This window comes from Polypterus senegalus, chromosome 9, assembly GCF_016835505.1.
Source record: "Polypterus senegalus isolate Bchr_013 chromosome 9, ASM1683550v1, whole genome shotgun sequence".
Classification (NCBI taxonomy): domain Eukaryota; kingdom Metazoa; phylum Chordata; class Cladistia; order Polypteriformes; family Polypteridae; genus Polypterus; species Polypterus senegalus.
This window is the reverse complement of record NC_053162.1, coordinates 165,718,533-165,740,038: the sequence shown is the minus strand read 5'-3', so window position 1 is coordinate 165,740,038 and position 21,506 is coordinate 165,718,533. Positions and strand designations below refer to the sequence as shown.

The following is a 21,506-nucleotide window of genomic DNA, read 5'->3' as shown; positions in this document are numbered from 1 at the left end:
TGCATCATGAACATGTTCTCATGTTGAGAAGTCATTTGGAACCTGCACATGTGTTTGTTATGCCTATTAATGAAACTCATCCAGCTTTCACGATTAGTTTATTGTAACGTCCTTTCTTAAGTAGATATTACCATTCACACATCTTAAGAAAGTGTTAACAGTAATCAGTGGAGCTTTGATTTTACATCCATTGATTATTGATTTGTTTCAGTGAGTTGAAAGATATGGAACTCAAAGCACATCAAATATCAAATAAAATTTAACTCTTTCAGTACATTTAACAAACTCATCAAGAAAATGCTATGCCTTTTTGAAACCTGAGCATGAATTCTTATCATTGTGTAAAAAATCAACCTACTTTTGCAAACAGCTTACTTTCTAAAGAATCAACCAACAATTCCTGTTTGCACATCTTAAAAATGTGTTAATGCTAATCAATGATGGTTTGATTTTACATCTATTGATCTTTCATTTATTAAGCTTGTCATGGATCTATGTGCTCTGCCCTTTGGAAACTGCACGTGTTCTTATTGGCGATTGAAAATATGAAACAAATTTCTCGAGGAGCTTCTCCTTTCCAAACAATCAATCAATAACTCTTTCTTGCACATCTTGAAAATGTGTTGAGGGTAATCAGTGAGGGTTCAATTTTGCACCTACTGTATGCATTACTGCTTTAGTTTTTCATGAATGCACTCTGCCTTTTGGAATCATTGCATGTAAAAGACAACCAGCTTTCATGAACAGTTTATTATTCAACTTCCTTGTGTAACACACCACAGAGGTTTCATCTTGAATCGTGTCTTCATATTACAACATAGATATATCATCACTACAAAAAAAGAAAAATAATGATTTCTGCTCTCGCCTCTTCAAAATATATTGATACAAATCTATCTATGTTATTACTACATAATGAGTACATTCTGCACTTAGTTAATAAGAGTTTTTGGAAAATATCCTCAGAAACAAAACATCTAACTTCATTGAAAACAGGACCTTCTACGTGAATTGGAGTGGTAGAGTCGCTCCCTAAACTTATACAAGCTATGGCTGAAAATTGCCTATAAATTACCATTATCCAGAGTATGTTCTATGGAATACCAGAACTGATATCCCAAGAACCTGAACCTGAAGAATCTACCATTTTGACTTATGCATGAACAAAGCATTAAGTTATTGCATCAGGCACACAATTTTTCATAACAAGTGCAAATATAAAAAAGGACAATTCTAAAAATGATGTATTACAGGATGAAACAGTAGAATAAATTCTTAAAAAAAGACTGACCAACACGCTTCAAGAACAAGTGTACTATTGGACAGTCAGCATTGGTTTAGACAAGAAGATTGTGTTTCGCTAATATGCTGGAATTTTATAAAAAGGCTATGATGACACAGTGCATATGGTATTATTTATCTTGACTTTGGGAAGGTTGTTTGATAAGGCCTGAAATGAGATTTTACTTATCGAACTAAAAGATGTGGGAGTTCAAGACGTAACGTGTAGAGTGGTGAAAAATTGGGTTTTAAACACAAAAGCAAACAGTTATGGTTAGAGTTACTTTCTCACTTTTTAATTTATATAAATGATCTTGATAAGAATATAATTAATAAGCCTGCTGTGTTTGCTGATGACACTAAACTAGGTGAAATCAGTAATACCCTGGGGTGAACAGATTCATTACAAATAAAAGTTGTTGTATAAAGGGAGTGGAAATTAGATTTGAGTACACAATGAGAAGATTGGAACTTGAAAGTTTACCTTATGAAAAGGACATAGGAGTCATAGCAGAGTAATAACTGGCCAGACAATGTTTAATAGGATGTTATATGACATAGCATAATGTATCAGAACAAGTTAATAAGGCTATTACTTGGCTGTGCAACACACCACTGAGGTTTCATCTTGAATTATGTCTTCATATTACAACAAAGACATAACAGAACTACAGCAAGTCAAGAGAAAAGCAACTAAACTGATTTAGGGACTATGTGGCATAGACTTTAAGAAAAGATTGAAGGACCTCACAAGTTTAGTTTAAGCAAAAAGTAGCTAAGAGGAAACACAACTGAAGTGTTCAAAATCATGAAGGGTATTAGAATATTAGAAAAATGTAGATGAGCACAGACCATTCAGCCCAACATAGTTAACCAGTTCTATCCAATTAATTCTCCAAAATAACTTCAAGTCTAGCTTTGAAGGTCCCTAAAATCTTACTGTCTACCACACTACTTGGTAACTAATTCCAGATGGGTATGGTTCTTTGTGTGAAGAAAAACTTTCTAATGTTTGTGTGAAATATACCCTTAATAAGTTTACAACTGTGTTCTCCGTGTTTTTGTTGAATTTATTTTAAAGTAACAGTCTCATTTCACAGGATATTAGAGCAGTGGATTCTGGCTGCTATTTTAACATGAGTTCTTCGACAACTACATTTGAACACTGACAGAAACTTGTTATGGGTGAATTTTCAAGTTCAACAACATTGTCACATGTACAGAGTGTGTCTGATCAACAGGTAACATGTTAGCACTTCCATGTGATATGATCAACAGGTATTAGTGGTCTTAAAAAATGCAGTTAATAGAAATAACTCTGTTGTACAAAATTCTCATAATTTCAGCAACAGGAGAGGAGAATATTTTTTATCAATCAAAGTTTTTTAGCAGACTAGGGGGCTTTGCTCCCTGCTTGCTTCGCTCGCCAAATGGCCTGCGTCATGCATCAGCCACTTCGCATCTCTGACGCTCGTGTTGTGAAGAGGGGGGCTGAATGCACCCCAAGTAGACGTGGTCGCTCCTCTGACACCCCCTCTTAAACGGTGATACAATGGGAAACAAACACAGTTTTTTTTTTTTTTTTTACCTCATCTTTGCTCGATCAGCTGCTGGCTTGCTGCTGCAGTGCTGCATGATCTCCATCTCGTGTGGCGCAGTTCTGTCATATCACCTATGTCTATATATTTGATCTCTTTTCACTTTTACCTTTTCATCAGTATCGCATTGAATTTTGATTTCACAGCATATAACTGCCCGTGAGTGAATATTGTTTCTTTCTCTACAAGAAATGTGTCCAACAATAGCATTCACACAAATGAGAAATGATTTCTCTCGTGGGATTTCACTTTCACCAAACAACAAATCTTTTAATTCTTGTGGATACGCCTCTTCATTGGGAAGAAACACTACTTTTTTTTCCCCTGATGGCAACACGTATTATACGATATACAAGTCTCCGACTTAAAGTTTAAATCCGAACAATATATTCAATCAATTTTCTCTGTGCCGTTATTTCACCGAATAATAATTTCCATTTGTTTGCGCTAATGCGACCTTTGCTATCCTTTTTTTTAAGACTTTAGAATTTTCGTAATTCCATTATCTCTAACCTGCTCTGCATGTGTACCACGCAAACATTTTTGAATTCTTTATGACGTTCTACTTTGTCATCTACTCTTTGTCTTTTATTTCCCTGGGCGTGGTTAAATCACTTGGCACAAAGACTCATCTCGCGGGATGTGAAAGTGTCTCTGAGAAAACCACGTCTTGTCTCTTTCTAACCTTCCAAAATTTTTTTTATTATAGAGAGACACATTGCTTTTTTCCAGTTTTGTTGTATTTTTCATTCCTTTCAAAATGCCCCCCTTTTATTTATCCCAGTAGTACTCCACTCAGGCAAGTGGCCCTTACCCTGCTATCCCAAAAGCATTTATACAGTAATACTTAAATAGGAAAGACTGCAGCACAAGGACAGATGTTAAAGAGTACATTAAGTGCATAGTATTACCAGAACACACGCAAATGTTACAAATCTTTTCATCACATACCAAAGAACATAGATTATGAAGTAATGTGGAGGACAGTAGTACTTTGGTGACATTCAAATCTTAATTGGAACACATTTTGAAAATGTTAAGTAGATTGACAAGGTACACTAGCTATTTCTGTATTAAGTTCATTTGGAATGGTGACTGATCTAAATGGACTTAAAAGGTAATAACAAAGATGGAGAAATGTATTATTTAGAGTAAAATTCATAATGGTAGTTAGAATACAGGGTTAAGATCATCACCATAGTTTATAATGGCAACATCATGTTGATACCAGCAATGGCACTCAAAAAGTTTTTGAGTCAACTGTTTTATTTTATGCAAGCTTTCCTTATGGTTTTAGTGCAATTGCTTTTTATTTGCACGCACGCACCCATATCCTGACAGTGTGCAATTTTGGTTGACTAGGTGATGTGTGGTCCTTACTTTATTCACCCTGTGGGATAGTCCTGCTGTCAGGGGATTGCTCTTGTCTTGTTCTCAGTGCTCCTGGGATAGGCTGTGTTTCTCCATAACATCTAAACTAGTATAAGAAGGTTCAGGTAATGGAGTAATGGATAGCATTTCCTTGTTAATCTGTGAGAAATGTACAGTAGGAATAAAATATTTATATTTATATAACATTGATTTGCTTCTACTGTTAATGGAGATGTCTTTAGCATTATTTCAAACATACATCTGGTGATGTATGGAAGGCATTTGGTGTCTTTCAATATTGTACACCCCTTCCCAAGCAATGAGTCGGGATAGATCAAACCCTAGCTTGTGTTCAAGCATCATGTACAGTCCACACATTTTTCTTTCTATCTCATGCCAACTTCATGCACCTCTCCAGGTACTCATTAATCTTCTTGACAGTTTTACCCTTTCATGTTACTGCAATACCAAGAAGGGGCTTTACAGAGAAAGAGACAGAGACAGACCTGCAAAACCATATTATCCCTCCTGAACAGTCAGACCCCATGCATGCCACTCCAACCTGTGACTCTTACATTTAGGCTTTTCCCCTCTCATTGTCCTCCTCCTCTCTTCCTTGCCAAGGGACAGTCAGTACCACACCTGCAATTTAATTCAGCATCATATTTTAAACCAGTTAAGTTCAAATCCTTACCACATACTGCAGAAAAAGTCAACCCTCCATCAAATTAAAAAATATGTTTACTTACAGTTTAAAGCACATTTGCTTTTCCTGGACTAAAATCCAATATCATACTTAAGGAAAGCCACCTAAACAGTGGGCTGCATCACTGGGCTGCATTACAAAACATGGGTGTCAGGTGCTGTACTTAAGTGCTTTATTTTGGATATTTCTACTGCATATTGTGGCCTTCTCACAACAATGTGCTTTTTTTAAATCCCAACAAATAGGTTTAGCTGTTGTTGCTCAACTTTGCTTTTAAGTATAGTGTAATGCATTTTCTGAATTTATGCATCCTAAAAAATGAGTTTATGACAGGTGTAGATGAATATATCATACATTTTTTTGAAAGAATAAAAGTCATAGTAACTGCAACCCATAATTAGAAAGCAACTAGTTGATGCTGAATTTTATTGACATATCCAAGGGCTAAAACTATAGCAGTTGCTTCTGATCATATTTCAAAATGTCATCTGGATAGTTTGAGTCCCTTTTTTATTTGCAGGCACCCTGCATAAAACAGCAAAAGGCCTTGTTCTTACAAGTACTGACTGGAAGGGGCTTTATAGGAGGTTCCTGTTTCATTTGGGCATGACCTGGTGACTCAAATGCACAATTCAGCTTCAGTAACATCACCCAAAATTAACAGATGTTAGCTTTCTAAGTTAGCTTTTCCCTATAGTCTAGAATCTCGGAGGTTAAGTCAGTCTCAACCACACAAAATAAAAGTTTCAATGTATGAGTCAGTATTGTCATATAAATTAAAGGACCTAAATCTACTCAGGAAGCTAAGCCTAATCTGGCCCTTTTTGTACAGAAGGCTTGTCTTTTCTGCCCAGATGAGTCAAATGAACACCCATGTATTTATAAGTAGGCATCCCCCATTACATTATTCTCATAAGGGGCTCTCTAATGTCCTGGAAGTCCACCACAAACTCCATTGTCTTGGTCATATGCATTTTCAGGTGGTTCATTCGGCAGCACAAAACAAACTCCTCCATTGCTTTTTTATACTTCATCTTTTTTCTATTGCTGATGCATTCTGCAATGCAGGAGTCATCTGAGATCTTTCCACAACAGACATAAATTGGAGTTAAACCTAAAATCAGAGGATGAAGAGAAAGGGAAGCATAACTGTTTACTGGAGTGCCTGTGTTTTATTGGCCTCCATCTTCAAAATGCTGTCTATGCTCTTCTTTGTGATTGTATCACTTAATCTATCCAGTACTCTTGATCTCAAAGAACAAATGATCAGACAATGTATGCTGTATAAACAGATTTGTGTTTTCTTCTACATATTTTACACACAGAAAAGTTGTCTGCACACAAACCTCAAAGCCCCCATTTTAAGCACACACATTAAATGTTTATATTTGTGTCCTGTACGTGAGCATCAAAGTCATTTTCCACATTGCCACAGATCAGAATGATAATTCTGCTTAGCCTTCCATCTTGCATTTTTTCCTGCACTCTAACTTCAAATCTGCACAGCTTCTCCTACAATTGTTTTACCAGATGAAACTCACACTCTCTGAGTACTTCTATCTGTAATAATTGGTGCACTTTGGATGAAAAGCAGAGTAAATTAGTTCAGTTATGATTGGATAAAGGAATATGTACATTTTGTTAAAAATAATGGACAGGTTTAAAATATGTGACATTTATATAAATAGTAGTTTTGCATGTACTACTAGATTCCGTAATTTTTTGTCAAGCTTACAGTAGTAAATGCAGTTCCTGACTACTTTTGGACCATATGAATGGTGTGTTCTCTAAAAATAGCCTATTTTAGAATGGGTTAATTTGTGTAAAACTGAATTTGTAACAGAAGTTTGCAAAAATTTTGCAAAACAGGTTTTGTTTTGCCACAGGCGAAATGTGCACCAATAGCCCTTATGTTTTCATCTCATCTGTAACCTTTTTCTCCATGTGCAGAACAGTATGGCCAAATTCATTCTGATGCAAAGAATAGAAAGAGGACGCAGCTAGAGAGTGCTTAACCTACAGATACTTAGGAAGCACTGTCCAATTCATTGGTTTGGGTATGTGACCGCTGACAAGCTCCAGGAGGATCCTGGTGTTATCTCTGACTCGCATGAGTGGGACAATGTGGAACCAGCAGCGTGTACAGTATATGAAGGCAAGCAGTATGCAAAACAGATGAGATCATATACAGCTGTATGGAAGGAGCTGTAGAAGACTGAGGCAGTTTTGGGTACAAATTAACCCTTAGACAGCAAGACCTAATTTTAGTAAGACTGTATATTGCATAATTGTGAAATAGCATACAAAATGAGTATCAGTGGTGATTTTGCAAAAACTGCATGCAAAATGAAGCCCTGCTGTTTTGTTCATGATTTGTACTTTTACAATATCATTGTGGGAAGCCTCTTTAAATAGTACATTTTAAACATTTGCACAAATAACTCAAAGTTGAAAATGTAGTGTGTTTACTCACACAATGTCTGTTAAAGTCTGTAACGCAACTAATCATTCATGTTTACTTTAACTGGATCTTACATTCTCAGATAAGTTTAATCCAGTTAAGGGACCATGAGGGGCTAGAGACTGGCCCTAAACAGGGCCCCAATCCATCACAGGACCATTCATATCCACATACACATATTCACACTCTGTCAATTTGCAGGCTCCAATTATTCTAACCTGCATGTCTCTGGAAATGACGGGAAAATTCATTGTTGATGGCGGGAGTGATTCAGAGGAAAACACTTGCACACATAGAGAAAATATTCAAACTGCACTGAGACCATGATGGCATAACACTGAAAATCAGGACAGTGGATTATCAGTCAACAATGTTTATCACGGTGCCATCTTTTCACTGAATTAGCTTAATCTAACACATGGTCAGAATAGCTTATCCAATGGGACAGGACATAAAAGAGGATCAAACTCTGAGAAGGACATCAGTACATCACAGTGCACACTCACTCACTCACTCACTCACTGACTCACCTATTCACTGACTCATTCACTCACTCACTCACATTGGGTCTAATTCAAGATGACAGTTATCCAAATCTGTGTATTTTCAGGGATAAAGAGAGAATGTAATATTATCACAGGTGGCGATTTTCTGAAATTTGAACATGGTTTCTCTTGAAGTGGTGCGGTATATAGGTCTTACTTCAATAGTTTATTGTAAATTATTGGCCTTAAGAGTTAAATTAAAATTTTGATTTTTGAAGAGTCATATTTTATTTGTCAGTATAAGTGAATATGTATATGTGTGCCTTTCAGTGAAACAGTAGCCTACATTAATGTTGGTTTCTGTCTTGTCATAGCATTGTCTAATCTACTTAAGTCTAGTCTGAGGTCAGATGAGAGGCAGCATATAGCCCAAATCCATTGAGGAGCAGACACCCAAAAGGACAAATTTAGAGTTGCCAATTATCCTAACACATACAGTACATCTATACCCACTCAACGTACACACTTCACAGAGATGGTGATTTTTTTTAGGATTTGAGTAACATTCTGGTGCTTAAGCTGGCAGTTTTCTGTAAACTGCCATAATGCAGCTCACTTTTATTTTATTTAAATTTTTTACACAATACATTTTTTTATTTATGAACATTTTTTACACATTTTTATGGTCCATAGTCAAAGTGCTACCAGCTTTCTGATTTCAATTTTTTAATATTTTCCAATCGGGAGACTGAACAATAAAATTACTAATTAATTAGAACCCATGATAGGCTATTAAAATCATACAAATCATCCTGCTTTGTCCTTACAGTAACTTGGTATTCCTAGAAAAATTTCCATTTGAAAAGCCAGCAGTTTAGTCTATTTCAATAATTTAGCAAATGCTTTATTTGTTCCCAGGTATTCTTTATTGTGTACTAGGAAATTAAGTCCTTTTGTTTAAAACAGCTGCTTTCAAACACAGGACAATATCATTCCTACTGACACACTTCTTTAAAGAGAAGCCAATCCTTGGTAGACAGTGAGGGAGACAAAAGTGCATGTTTATTTTGGCACTGGCCGCTCTCCAAATGCGTTTGCGGTCACACACAAGTGTCTGTCCAAGGCACATGACTTCAAAGGAGTTATCTGACTGGTAGAGTCATTATACAATAATGGACGACACACCAAAGCTATAGTTTTAAAAACCCTGGGTAGAATAGGAAGTGTGGAATAAAGCGGAATGTTCTTTGTCTTCCTCTGCTGTAATAAGAAAGTATTCCACTATTGTCTCTGTGAAATCTTTTATTATAATTATATGATGAAATATCCTGTATTGTGCAGTAAAATATGTATAGTTAAAAAGCAGACACGAAAAAGGTTTCTTTCACTACTGCTGCAGTTTGAAGGGTGCAGACAAAATTTAAGCCTTGTCTAAATGGCTTGAGTATAAATAAAAACCTTTTCTTACTATTTGTCATACATTTTTCAAGCAATTAACATAATATTGGTGTCTATTTCTTCCTTTGATCTCTCCTCATAATACAACTTCAACCTGTGTACAAACTTGACCACTTACACTGGCATTAATATATAAAGGAAACCAGGCAGGGGCACACATGTTTTCACAACCCAGTGTCCAAATAAACAGATTCATGTATTTAATAACACAGACTCTCTCTGTGTGTTACCCAGATTATGGTCTGTCTTAATGAGTAGCTATAATGGATTATGTTCCTAATTATCAAACTCCTTATCTGTCAGGATGTGTATTTATGAGCAGATGTCATAGATTCATTTGCCAGTTAGAGTGATCATTGCTCAGGACATATCAAAGCCAGCAATTAGACAGCTTTATCAATCAGGACTTACCCTAATGTGTGAATGTGATGAAAAATATCCAAATTATAGAACTCATTACATATCATGAGGTGTCCATTTGAGCAAATGTAACAGATTAATATCTCAGTTAATATGTGCACACATCAGTACAAGATACATATTTCAGTTAGAGATGTCTGCACTCATTCTGGACAGACTAGAAAAGATGAATTAGTGCCCTTGTTACAAACCACCTTACCTGTCAGGATGTGTGGAGAATAGAATAGAATACAATAGAATATAATCATATTCCAATTAAGCATCTCAACATTCAAACTGAGGTGACAAAAGTGAATGGACAGACAGTTATCACATCTTCAAAGGTCTCCATTGTATTTTCCAAAAAAGCAGCAGCTGATTGTTTGTAGTTGTCCTGGAAGAATTGAAAACCGTAAAATAATGGAAATTAAGTCAGTTTGGGGGAGAGAATTAATCAATGGAAGGTGTGAGCTTTAATGAGATATTTTATGGACTGAGATAGACAGACAGACAGACAGACCTTTATTTGTCTCCTGGGGGAAATTTGGCTTGTTCCTGACCAAGTGTCTGTATAGATGGTATGTTAACTTGATTAAGAAAATGTGGCAATAACAAGTTTACCAGCTATTTTGAAAAATGGATATTATTAGTATAATTCAAATATGCTGCTCATATGGAATACTTTGTAACAGCACATAAAATACTCAGATCTACAATTGTTGCCCATATAGGCCATCATCAACTGCCTGAATGTGTGTTATCCTTTGGTGAAGTGAGTCTGCACTGACCTTGTCACAATGAATCAACAGCATTGCTAAATTAATTTGATTGTGTGTCCTAATGATGATAAAAATTGTAAGAGATAAAGTAGTCCAGATACAGATCTACATTATTTCTCATCATATCCAGAGCCGTGCTGTATATGGAATGGATGGTCTAGCTATCTAGTTTATTATTAAATGACTGATGCCTTTATCAAAAGCAGCTAACAACATTTGAGATACAATTGTATACATTTATGTCTTTTTTGTATAATTGGAGCTCAAGCACCTGAAGTAATTTACTCATAGTCAGTAGTAAAATGTGAACTCACAATCTCAGTTTTTAAAGTCCAATGCCATAACCACTATGCCTATCTATCTATCTATCTATCTATCTATCTATCTATCTATCTATCTATCTATCTATCTATCTATCTATCTATCTATCTATCTATCTATCTATCTATCTATCTGTCTGTCTGTCTGTCTGTCTATCATAAAGGTCTTTACCATTTAAATATGATACAAGCAACATACTGTTTCCAAGGTCTGTGTTCTTTTCATTTTAATTTCCACTTTGATCCATGTTGTTAATTATCCTTCATGCTCACCTCGACCACTAAATCACAGCCATCTGATTACTTCCGTCATGTTTAAATCCAGTCCTGCAGTAACTGTTGATAACTTTAATCCCTACTGAGACCTCAGGACAGGGGCTGGATGAGTAAATGGCACCTTTTTCTTGTGGAAGGTGAGCAGATAGCAAGCCTCAGCCCTGCCTAGTACAAGGGAAATAATAACGTGAGCCGAGAAAAGCTGTCAGTCAATTCATAAATGACTTGGAGGGCATCAAAAGGACTGATGTTCAAAATGCCCTTGCCCTGAAAAGCTGTAAAGGCTTCACTGATTGGTAGGTAGATATTTTGTACATTCTGCAGTTTGAGACATGCAGGTTCCTTACGCCAACCCATCAAAGGGTACACTCTATCATACACCTACTGAGTCAAATTAGAAAATTATTCTATATAGCTGAAAACAAGGAAGACAGGACAAGACTGGAAGTAGTTCCAGGGAGACTGTGTCTAGTAAAATCCTTATGGCTCAAATGACTGATTCCACCTACACACACATGAATTGCCATTACCTGTTGTGTCAAGCTATACTTCCATTTTTCCATATTGAATGCAGTTCTCCTTGTGCCCTTGAAATGCTACTATTTTGCTGCAGGGAATTTTATGTTTTTGTGTACTTTGAAAAAACTGGACTTCAGTGACAAAACAAAGTTCCCATTTCTCTTGTACATCAGTTCTTTTTTTCAGTGCATTATAGAATGAAGACTCTCCACTAGCCACAGTGCACCTATTTACTTATCCAACTAATGAAGGGCCTGGTTCTAATCCTACTGTATATACTACTGTATACTATACCCTTTTAATTGGTGTCCAGAAATGGAATGATCTTATCCTTAAAACGGACAATTGATTTTATTATTTCTCCTTCTTTTTCAGATGACGGGTACAACTCAGCAGACACCCAAGGCACAGCCAGTCCACATCCCAGCATCTTCAACATCAGGGGCTACACCGGTAAGTGTGGCCCTTGACCCACAGGCTCAGCTGGAATCCGACAAGCGAGCAGTTTATAGGTAAGATGGACACTAAACTCATTTGGAGTCATCGGTTATTTAAGGTGATATTTTGCGTTTTGCCCACCAATACTTTTACTCAGCACCTCTCAATACAATCCAGACAAGCATGAGAATAAGAAGTCATAGAAGAAAATGGATTTGCATTTTATACTTAACCCGTGAGGTTTATCAATCACTGTATTTTACTCATGATGTAATTTCTATAGAAAATGCATAAGTAACACAGAAAGCTCACATTTGTACAAAGTATTAATAGTAGTAATAGTCATACTAGTAGTAGTATTGTCACATGAATAGAGTATAGTAAAATTCTTTCTTGCACATCTAACTCACATGCAACATGTTGCAACTCTCTAGTGGTTTCCATTATTATACTAACAATGTTCATGTCATATAGCTTTAACTTTGTCAGCAGGTGTCAAAAATGATACATGTCAAAGTAATATATGAGTCCTTACATGGCTGAAGAGTCGAGGCCATAACCCAAGGGGCAGTTGGTGCAGGAGGTTTCTGTTAGGGAGTCACTTCCTCAAATTTTGGTTCTTCTTCTTGTCATTCCATTACTGTATTTTTTCAATCACTGCAGTCATGGAGCTGAACTTGGATGACATATTGGCTGTATTGTTTCACTGAGTAACCTAAATAAGACCATGACAAATTCATGGCACGGATTTGAGACCTTCGGAGTTACTACATTTTTGACCATTTTTGTTATACTGTATATCCTAAAAAGTATCATCTTATTGATTGAAATGGTGGTGTTTATTTATCGTGCCACATAATGAACTCCACAGGTAATTGACACGTTGGAGACATTTCTTAGTGGCATTGTCCGATCATGTTAAATAAATAAGTCTTCAGATATTTTTTTACATAAATCTAAGCAGGAGTTTTGTTCCGGCCCAACCTTAGCTAACAAATAACTGACAATGGTTTGTGGTGTCACATAGGAAACACCCTTCTTTTCCCAAGACAATTACATATCTAAGTCCATAGTAATTTTTATTATATAACTTCCAAAGAGGACCTATATTCCCTGCACATTACTATTGGTTCATCATCCCATAAAGCAAATACCATTTTCAACCCATACTTCACTTATTTCTGAGATGGGTGGTGTTTTGTCTTGGTAGAGTAATATTTTACTCTACTTTCCCCTATTGTATTATTAATATGTAGCCTTTGTCAGAACGCCTCAAATCTCACTGACTTACCACTGTTTATAAGGTACTAGCAAAATACCCGAGCTTCGCAGCGGCAAAGTACTGCATTAAAATTTTTATTAAGAAGAAAATTAAACCTTTTTTTTTTTTTTTTTTATTTTATTAATTTTATTACAATCAATACATAGCAATCACATTTTTACAAAAAAAAAAAAGAAAAAAGAATTATGCTAAGAACAGATCGATCCCCACCCTTGAGAGAGAGAGCAAGCCAAACGTGTAAAATTTAAGGCTTTAAAAATCCCTAAATCAACAAATTCTCTGTGCTTTATAAACTTATTTCAAAATATTACTGATTAGATCCTGCCATGTTTTGAAAAAAGTCTGCACAGATCCTCTAACTGAGTATTTGATTTTTTCCAATTTTAAATAATATAACACATCAGTTTCCCACTGACTTAAAAGAGGAGAGTTTGGGTTCTTCCAGTTTATCAGAATAAGTCTGCGTGCCAACAGTGTAGTGAATGCAATCACAATTTGTTTGTCTTTCTCCACTTTAAGACCCTCTGGAAGAACCCCAAACACAGCTGTTAATGGGTTAGAAGGGATTGTGAGTCCAAGACTGTCTGAGAGGTAATTAAAAATTTTTGTCCAGAATAATGTTAATTTGGTGCAGGCCCAGAACATGTGACCTAGTGAGGCTGGAGCTAATTTGCAGCGTTCACAGGTTGGATCATGTCCTGGAAACATTTTGAGAGTTTTAGTCGAGACAGATGTGCTCGATATATAATTTTGAGCTGTATAATTGTATGCTTTGCACATATGGAGCTCGAGTGAATTCTCTGCATTGCTACTTTCCACTCCTTTTCTGATATATTAATTGAGAGATCATTTTCCCAGTGTCCTCTTGGATCTTTGAAAGGAAGGGATTGTAAAAGGATTTTATATATTGTAGAGATGGAGTCTAACTCCTTTAAATTGAGCAATACATTTTCCAGCGTGGATGAGGGTGCCAGATGAGGAAAATCTGGAAGGTTCTGTTTAACAAAGTTCCTGATTTGAAGATAGTGAAAGAAATTTGTAGCTGGAATGTTAAATTTGGAAAGTAATTGTTCATAGGATGCAAAGACGTTGTCTATATAAAGATCCCTAAGCAAGTTAATTCCAAAATTTTTCCAGATATTAAAAACTGCACATGTTTGTGAGGGTTGAAAGAGGTGGTTCTTTTGCAGGGGTGCCACAGATATTAAACCTTTTTAAACTGAGGGAAAATATGCCAATAATTATTTGTTAAGGATCTCTTTGTATACCATGTTGTCAGTTCGGCCCTCCAGTTGTAACAAGACCAAGCTGTGCGCTGAGCTTACTCTTTAATGGTTTCAGTTTTATGGTTTGTTTCAATTACGACGGTATTTTCAGGATTTGTTGTGTTGAAGTGACATTCGGCATCTGTCAAGCGTTGTAAGCACACAACCGGTTTCATCCATAAAATTACATCCAGCTTTTGAGAGTTTAAACATTCATAAACATCAAAGTGTCCACTACTGAAATCGTCACCTGTGAATATAAGATGTTTAAGAGGCATTGGTGGTTGTTGAAAGGTGTAAAATATTTGGCCATTTCGGTACACTTGAAAGCGACAACTGAACAATTCAGCTTCAGCCATCAACTCACATGCAGAACCATAGGTGAAGGGCTTAAACATTTCACTCTTCTAGTGCTCCTGTGTAGCATAATTATCTTCTGTACCGTCATCAGTCCACACCTTGAACCTGTCCCAGTCATTCAATACATAAGACACAATTTTCCTCCGGATATCAAGAGTGAGCCTGATATGGCCGTGCACTATGTAACAAAGAGAATGGAAAAGGTAGGTGCCATCTCCGGGCATGGAAACCACTCGGTAAGTGACAGTTCTTTGATCGATAGTGATCACCTCGATAGACATGGTAATGGGGGTTGGAATGATAAAGGAAATGGGTACCTGAACAATGTAAAGTAAGTCTAAAATACCTATACAATAACTATAATTGTAATTAACAAACAATAAAACAGCGGAGAAGCCGTGGATTAAACAAAAAGGCTGTAGTTATCAGTAGGGAGACGTTAATCCCGTGGCGAAGCAAGGAGGGGAATGTAGAGACCGGAGCGACGGACGGTCTTATATAGGCAGGCAGCCAACAATGTGGGAGGCGTTGGGATGGGGAACCCAACACCACCTCACACGGTGGCCGAGCTGCAGGCTATGGACGTATATATGTACGTAAGTAAGATTCAGTTAGCGTTGGGAACCCGTGTACCAAATTTCTTGAAGATGGGCCCATAAGTAACAAAGACTGTTGAAAAGTTGACCATTACGCATAGAATTTCGAAATGAAACCTGCTTAACATTTGTAAGCTGTGAGAAATGAGTCTGCCAAATTTTATCCTTCTACCTACACGGGAAGTTGGAGAATTTGTGACGTTGGAAAGTTCAATATGGCGGCTGACAGTGGCGTCATACCACCGAAATACGTACATTGGTTTCGGTTAGCTCAGGGAAGCTACCTACCAAATTTCGTGAAGATGGGGCCGTAAATAAGAAAGTTCAACATGGCGGACGTTGTTGACTGTTATGACCGTTACGCGTAGAATTTCGAAATGGAACCATGGGAAGTTGTCGAATTAGTGACGTTGAAAAGTTCAATATGGCGGCCGACAGTGGTGTCATACCAACGAAATAAGTACGTACATCGGTTTCCGTTAAATGTTCAATGTGGCGGCCGACAGTGGCATCATACCACCGAAATAAGTACCAAATTTAAGCCTTCTACCTACACGGGAAGTTGGAAAATTGGTGACGTTAGAAAGTTCAATATGGCGGCCGACAGTGGCGTCATACCATCAAAATAAGTAAGTACATCGGTTTCGGTTAGCGCAGGGAAGCTGCCTACCAAATTTCGTGAAGATGGGGCCATAAATAAGAATGTTCAACATGGCGGACGTAAGCTGTAAGGAATAAGCCAGCTTTCTACCAACATGGGAAGTTGGAGAATTAGTGATGAGTCAGTGAGTGAGTGAGTGAGTGAGTCAGTCAGTGAGGGCTTTGCCTTTTATTAGTATAGATTATAGTGTACTAGCAAAATACCTGCGCTTCGCAGCGGAGAAGTAGTGTGTTAAAGAAGCAATGAAAAAGAAAAGGAAACATTTTGAAAATAACGTAACATGATTGTCAATGTAATTGTTTTGTCACTGTTGTGAGTGATGAGTGTTGCTGTCATATATATATATATATATATATAAATATATATATATATTTACACACACACATAAACATATATATATATACATATCTATACATATACACATATATATACACACACACATATATACATACATATATATATCTACATATATACACATACATACACACATACATACATACACACACATATATACACACAAATACATATATATATATACATACACACACATATATAAACATATATATACATATACATACATATCTACATATATACACACACAGCTATTTCGTATCAGTGCAATACGCTGCTTGTTAAAACGGATAACTCCCGCTCTTACGTGCAAGTCTGCGTGGATATTATGAACTATCGATTTGTTCAAGTTCTATTTAAATTTTAAATAGAAGGAATTTTTATTTAGTCGACAGAAATATCTTTGGTAGGAATGGTAAAAACAGACAGGAATATTATTCCTGAATAAATCAACTCAAACCTTAAACAACTTATAATATTTTGCTCTCCATAAAAATATATCCTGTCTAAATTATACAAGTTAGAAATAAAGTAAACGTTAAAAGAACAAACATTCAAATTTCTTTACTCTTATGTAATTTTATATAAAAAATAAACTTTTTTAAATATCCCAAAAGATTTTGCTCTCCATAAAAATATATCCTGTCAAAATTATACAAATTCAAATATGAACATGCTGCATAACAAAACCTGGAAATATAAATAAAATGTGTTCCTTTCAGCAATAACAAATCAAATCATTCAGTTGTCTTTGCTCATATGTCATTTTAGAGCTGGACGCCTGGCATCTTTTTGGCACAAGTTCGTTTCTGTTTGGTGTGAGGTTCTGTGTTGTGGAGATTCTCAGGATGGATTGCAGGTGCTCATCAGTGAGGCGACTCCTGTGTGCTGTTTTGTTAGTCTTTATCACTGAGAAGAGCTTCTCACACAGATATGTGCTACCAAACATGCACAAGGTTCGAGCCGCATGTAGACGGACTTTTTGTTCTTCAAAGTCACCAAAGCGCGTGCAAACTCAGTGCGCCAGTTTATCAGCAAAGTGCGATTTGGGAACACCGTAGTGACGACTTGGTTTAACATTACTTGGCAACAGGGAAAGTGGGGCAAGTTGCACTGGTGCATTTGTGTCTCCCATAAAAGCAGCTTCACTTGAAATCACTTTGTGATTGTGCACGGTAAAACGTCCGCTGAAGTGTCAGATTCTTATTTAATTCTTCTGCTTTCTGTATCTTCTGCATTGCATTCAGGTCTTTCAGGTTACCCTGATGTTTTGTCTCATAGTGCCGCCTTAGATTAAATTCTGTAATTACAGCCACATTAGCTCCACAAATGAGACACACGGGTTCAGTAAACATATACTCAGCCTCCCATCGGTTTTAAAGGCTCTATTTTCAGAATCAACTTTTCTCTTCAGCATCGTGTGAGCTAGCTTCGCAATAACTTGCAGCATCATAAGCTAGACTTGATTAACGCGTAAGTGTTCGCAAGGCAGCTGAAGCGCTGCATTATGGGATCTGTAGTTTATTGTGTTACCAGCGCTTCATATACCCGGCCATTAATAACAATAATACAGTATATAAAATGATCTCGGGCGGATATAATTACACGCCGGGCGGATGTGGCCCGCGCCCTTGAGTTTGACACATATGGACTAAATAGAACTTGAAAAGATATATTTTTCAAATGTGATCGCGCAATTCAGATAGAGTTGACGCACTACAGCCTGCATGCCTCAATAAGTCATCCTCCCTCGCTCTTACTTTTTACCGCTCATCTAATGAATACACTGAGTATGGCTTTACCAAAACAATCATTGATGGCTAATAAAGTATCCATTATTCGAGTATGTAGATCGGGTATATATATATATATATATATATACCCGCGATCGCAGCGGAGAGTAGTGTGTTAAAAAGCTAGAAAAGAAAAGGGAACATTTTAAAAATAACGTAACATGACTGTCAATATACAGTATTTGTTTTGTGAGTGTTACTGAGTGTTGCTGTCATCAAGGATTTGATTATCATTATTTCTTTCAATCAGGTTCGTATTTGTAGGATGTGTTGTGTTCAAGTTACATTCCGTGTTTGTCAATCGCTGTAAAGATGACAGGTTTCATTCATCGATTCGCTTCTTACTGCATCAATAAACAGCTCGTCTTCTTCTTTATCTGAGACCTGACACACTGCATGCACGGGTTTTTTTACACTGTCTTCCTTTAGCGGACATTGACTTTTTCCACCGTGTGCTTTGTTTCCACAGTAGCTGGATTTATGAATATGCTTGTATGTATCAGACGCTTCATATTTTTGCTGCCTTTTCAATTGTGTAATTCGTTTTGTTCAGCTCTTTGGAACTGTTGCTTTTTCTGTGCACTGCGCCAGTTCACGTGAGCCGCTCGGTGTACATGCATCGAAGGTTCCCAGCTGTGCTGGTGCCATCTGTGCTATGTCCATGGCTGTATTTAATGTTACCTTAGTCCCGGCACTTAAAACTTTCTCTCAGTTTCGCTGAGTTTGTGCCAAACACCACCCTGACCATCTCATCTTCCTCTGCATAAGCACAGTCCTTCACCCGTGAATATTTACCCGTGGCAGTTTGCTATTGGATTGCCGCTGACGGACGGCCTTATATGGGCAGGCACTAAATTACAAACGCCAGCGGCAGCCTGTCTATGAACTTAATTTAAAGTTTAGGTTTACATCGTGCTTTGTTTCCAGTAGCAGAACTCATGAATATGGTTGTATATGTCACTCGCTCGCTTCTTATTGTTTCGCTGCCTTCTCAATTATATAATGCATGTTTTCTTCAGCGCTTTTGGGTCTTCCTGGTTTTCTATGTACTGCGTGATTACATGGAAGGCGTGATGATGTCATACGAAACTCCGCCCCCACGGGTTTCAAGCTCATCTCCATTACAGTAAATGGAGAAAAACAGCTTCCAGTTATGACCATTACGCGTAGAATTTTCTATATGAAACCTGCCCAACTTTTGCAAGGAAGCTGTAAGGAATAACCCTACCAAATTTCAGCTTTCTACCTACACAGGAAGTTGGAGAATTAGTGATGAGTCAGTCAGTCAGTCAGTGAGTGAGTGAGTGAGTGAGTGAGTCAGTGAGGGCTTTGCCTTTTATTAGTATAGATTACTTCTCCCCAACTTCCCTTCTAGATCTATAACCTCAGACAATTAGGTGTAGTAAAAGACATGCAGGAGTTAAGTTACAATTTAAACAATGTATTATTGATAATATTCATAAATAATAACAGTATGCAAAGTACATTTGAATATTGGCAACCATACAACCTGATAAATGGTGATCTGTAGTTTCAGGCAGCACACAGACTTGTAGTTATTTAAAATGTCTCTAGTTAAGACATCATTTGTGGTCAACTTTCTTCAGAACAGACCGCATGCCTGTTTCAATATGGCATACTTCAGACCATTGCGGAAATAGAACATCTTAACACCTGCCATCCCCCAAAACCATTTGTTGAGGTAAAGCTTGGCAGTTAGGCAACCTGGCTTTGTGTGGGGGATAAGAGAGAGACTCTAGCAGGGAAACATTTGTTTCAAGCACTTCCCCCAACTCTGTCATAAAGTTGACTTTCCAGACTTAGTTTTGCCTAAATTACAAATAAAGACATACAAAATATTTATCAACTTATATGCAAAATCTCACATCACAACAGATGGAGATATCGAATGTATGATGATGCTGTCCTATCTATACTAATAAAAGGCAAAGCCCTCACTGACTGACTCACTGACTGACTCACTCACTGACTCATCACTAATTCTCCAAGTTCCCGTGTAGGTAGAAGGCTGAAATTTGGCAGACTCATTCCTTACAGCTTACTTACAAAAGTTGGACAGGTTTCATTTCGAAATTCTACGAGTAATGGTCATAACTGGAAGCTATTTTTCTCCATATACTGTAATGGAGTTGAGCTGGATGGCCATGGGGGGCGGAGTTTCGTGTGACATCATCACGCCTTCCACGTAATCACGTGAACTGACTATCAACCCAGTACGTAGAAAACCAGGAAGAGCTCCAAAAAGCGCTGAAGAAAACATGCATTATATAATTGAGAAGGCAGCGAAACAATAAGAAGCGAGCGACTGACATTTACAACCATATTCATGAGTGCTGCTACTTCGGAAACAAAGCACGGTGTAAACTTAAAGTTTAAATTAAGTTCATAGACAGGCTGTCGCTGGTGTTTGTCATGCCCACGGGTAATGCGGGATACAAGTTTAATGAGAAGATGCAGGATATAAATGAGAGTTTTGATCACTTTGTAACTAAGTTAAAATTGCAGGTGAAGGGCTGTGCTTATTCAAATTCCGAGAGACTGTGTTTGTGGGGGATTGACAGTTAAGGCGGGTGGGGGAGTCACGTCATCATCTCCCCTCCCATTTACCTCATTTCACTCTGAGCTGAGCTCCATGGCTAACGCCGTCTTCCGAAGGAACTTCGTCACACTGCCACCAAATACTCACAGAAAAATCCACAAGTTAATACACATCCTGTCTCTAGAGTTTCTCCACACTCAATGTATTCCTCGCATCCCCTTTATACCCTCTGATCTCCCATTTCAATTCAGATGCCTCCAATTTCCAGTAAGGCTCTGCTGCGCGATGACAAGTAATAAGTCTCAGGGACAGACCCTACAAAACGATGCCATTGATTTCAGGCAAGATTGCTTTTCTCCGGGACAACTATACTTGTATTCTCAAAAGTGACCTCGTGCAGCTTCGTCATATTACAACTGGAGTGCAGCCAGAAACTTTTAAGTGCCGGGTCTTACTTAACATTAAATTAAGCCGTGGACATCGTGACATCACACAAGAGAGCAGCTCACCTGAACTTACTGAACGCAGTACGAGTGATCACTTCCAT

The 21,506-nt window shown here is 37.3% G+C and overlaps 1 protein-coding gene across 7 annotated transcripts in view; it reads left to right on the top strand.

The window, feature by feature from the left end:
- pknox2 (pbx/knotted 1 homeobox 2) overlaps positions 1-21,506 on the top strand; it is a 278,966-nt gene that overhangs the window by 195,691 nt on the left and 61,769 nt on the right. For all 7 annotated transcript variants that reach the window (XM_039764132.1, XM_039764129.1, XM_039764131.1 and 4 more), the window contains one exon: positions 12,029-12,165. In XM_039764132.1, the coding sequence (XP_039620066.1) occupies positions 12,029-12,165 (137 nt within the window). The remainder of the gene's footprint in view (positions 1-12,028; positions 12,166-21,506) is intronic.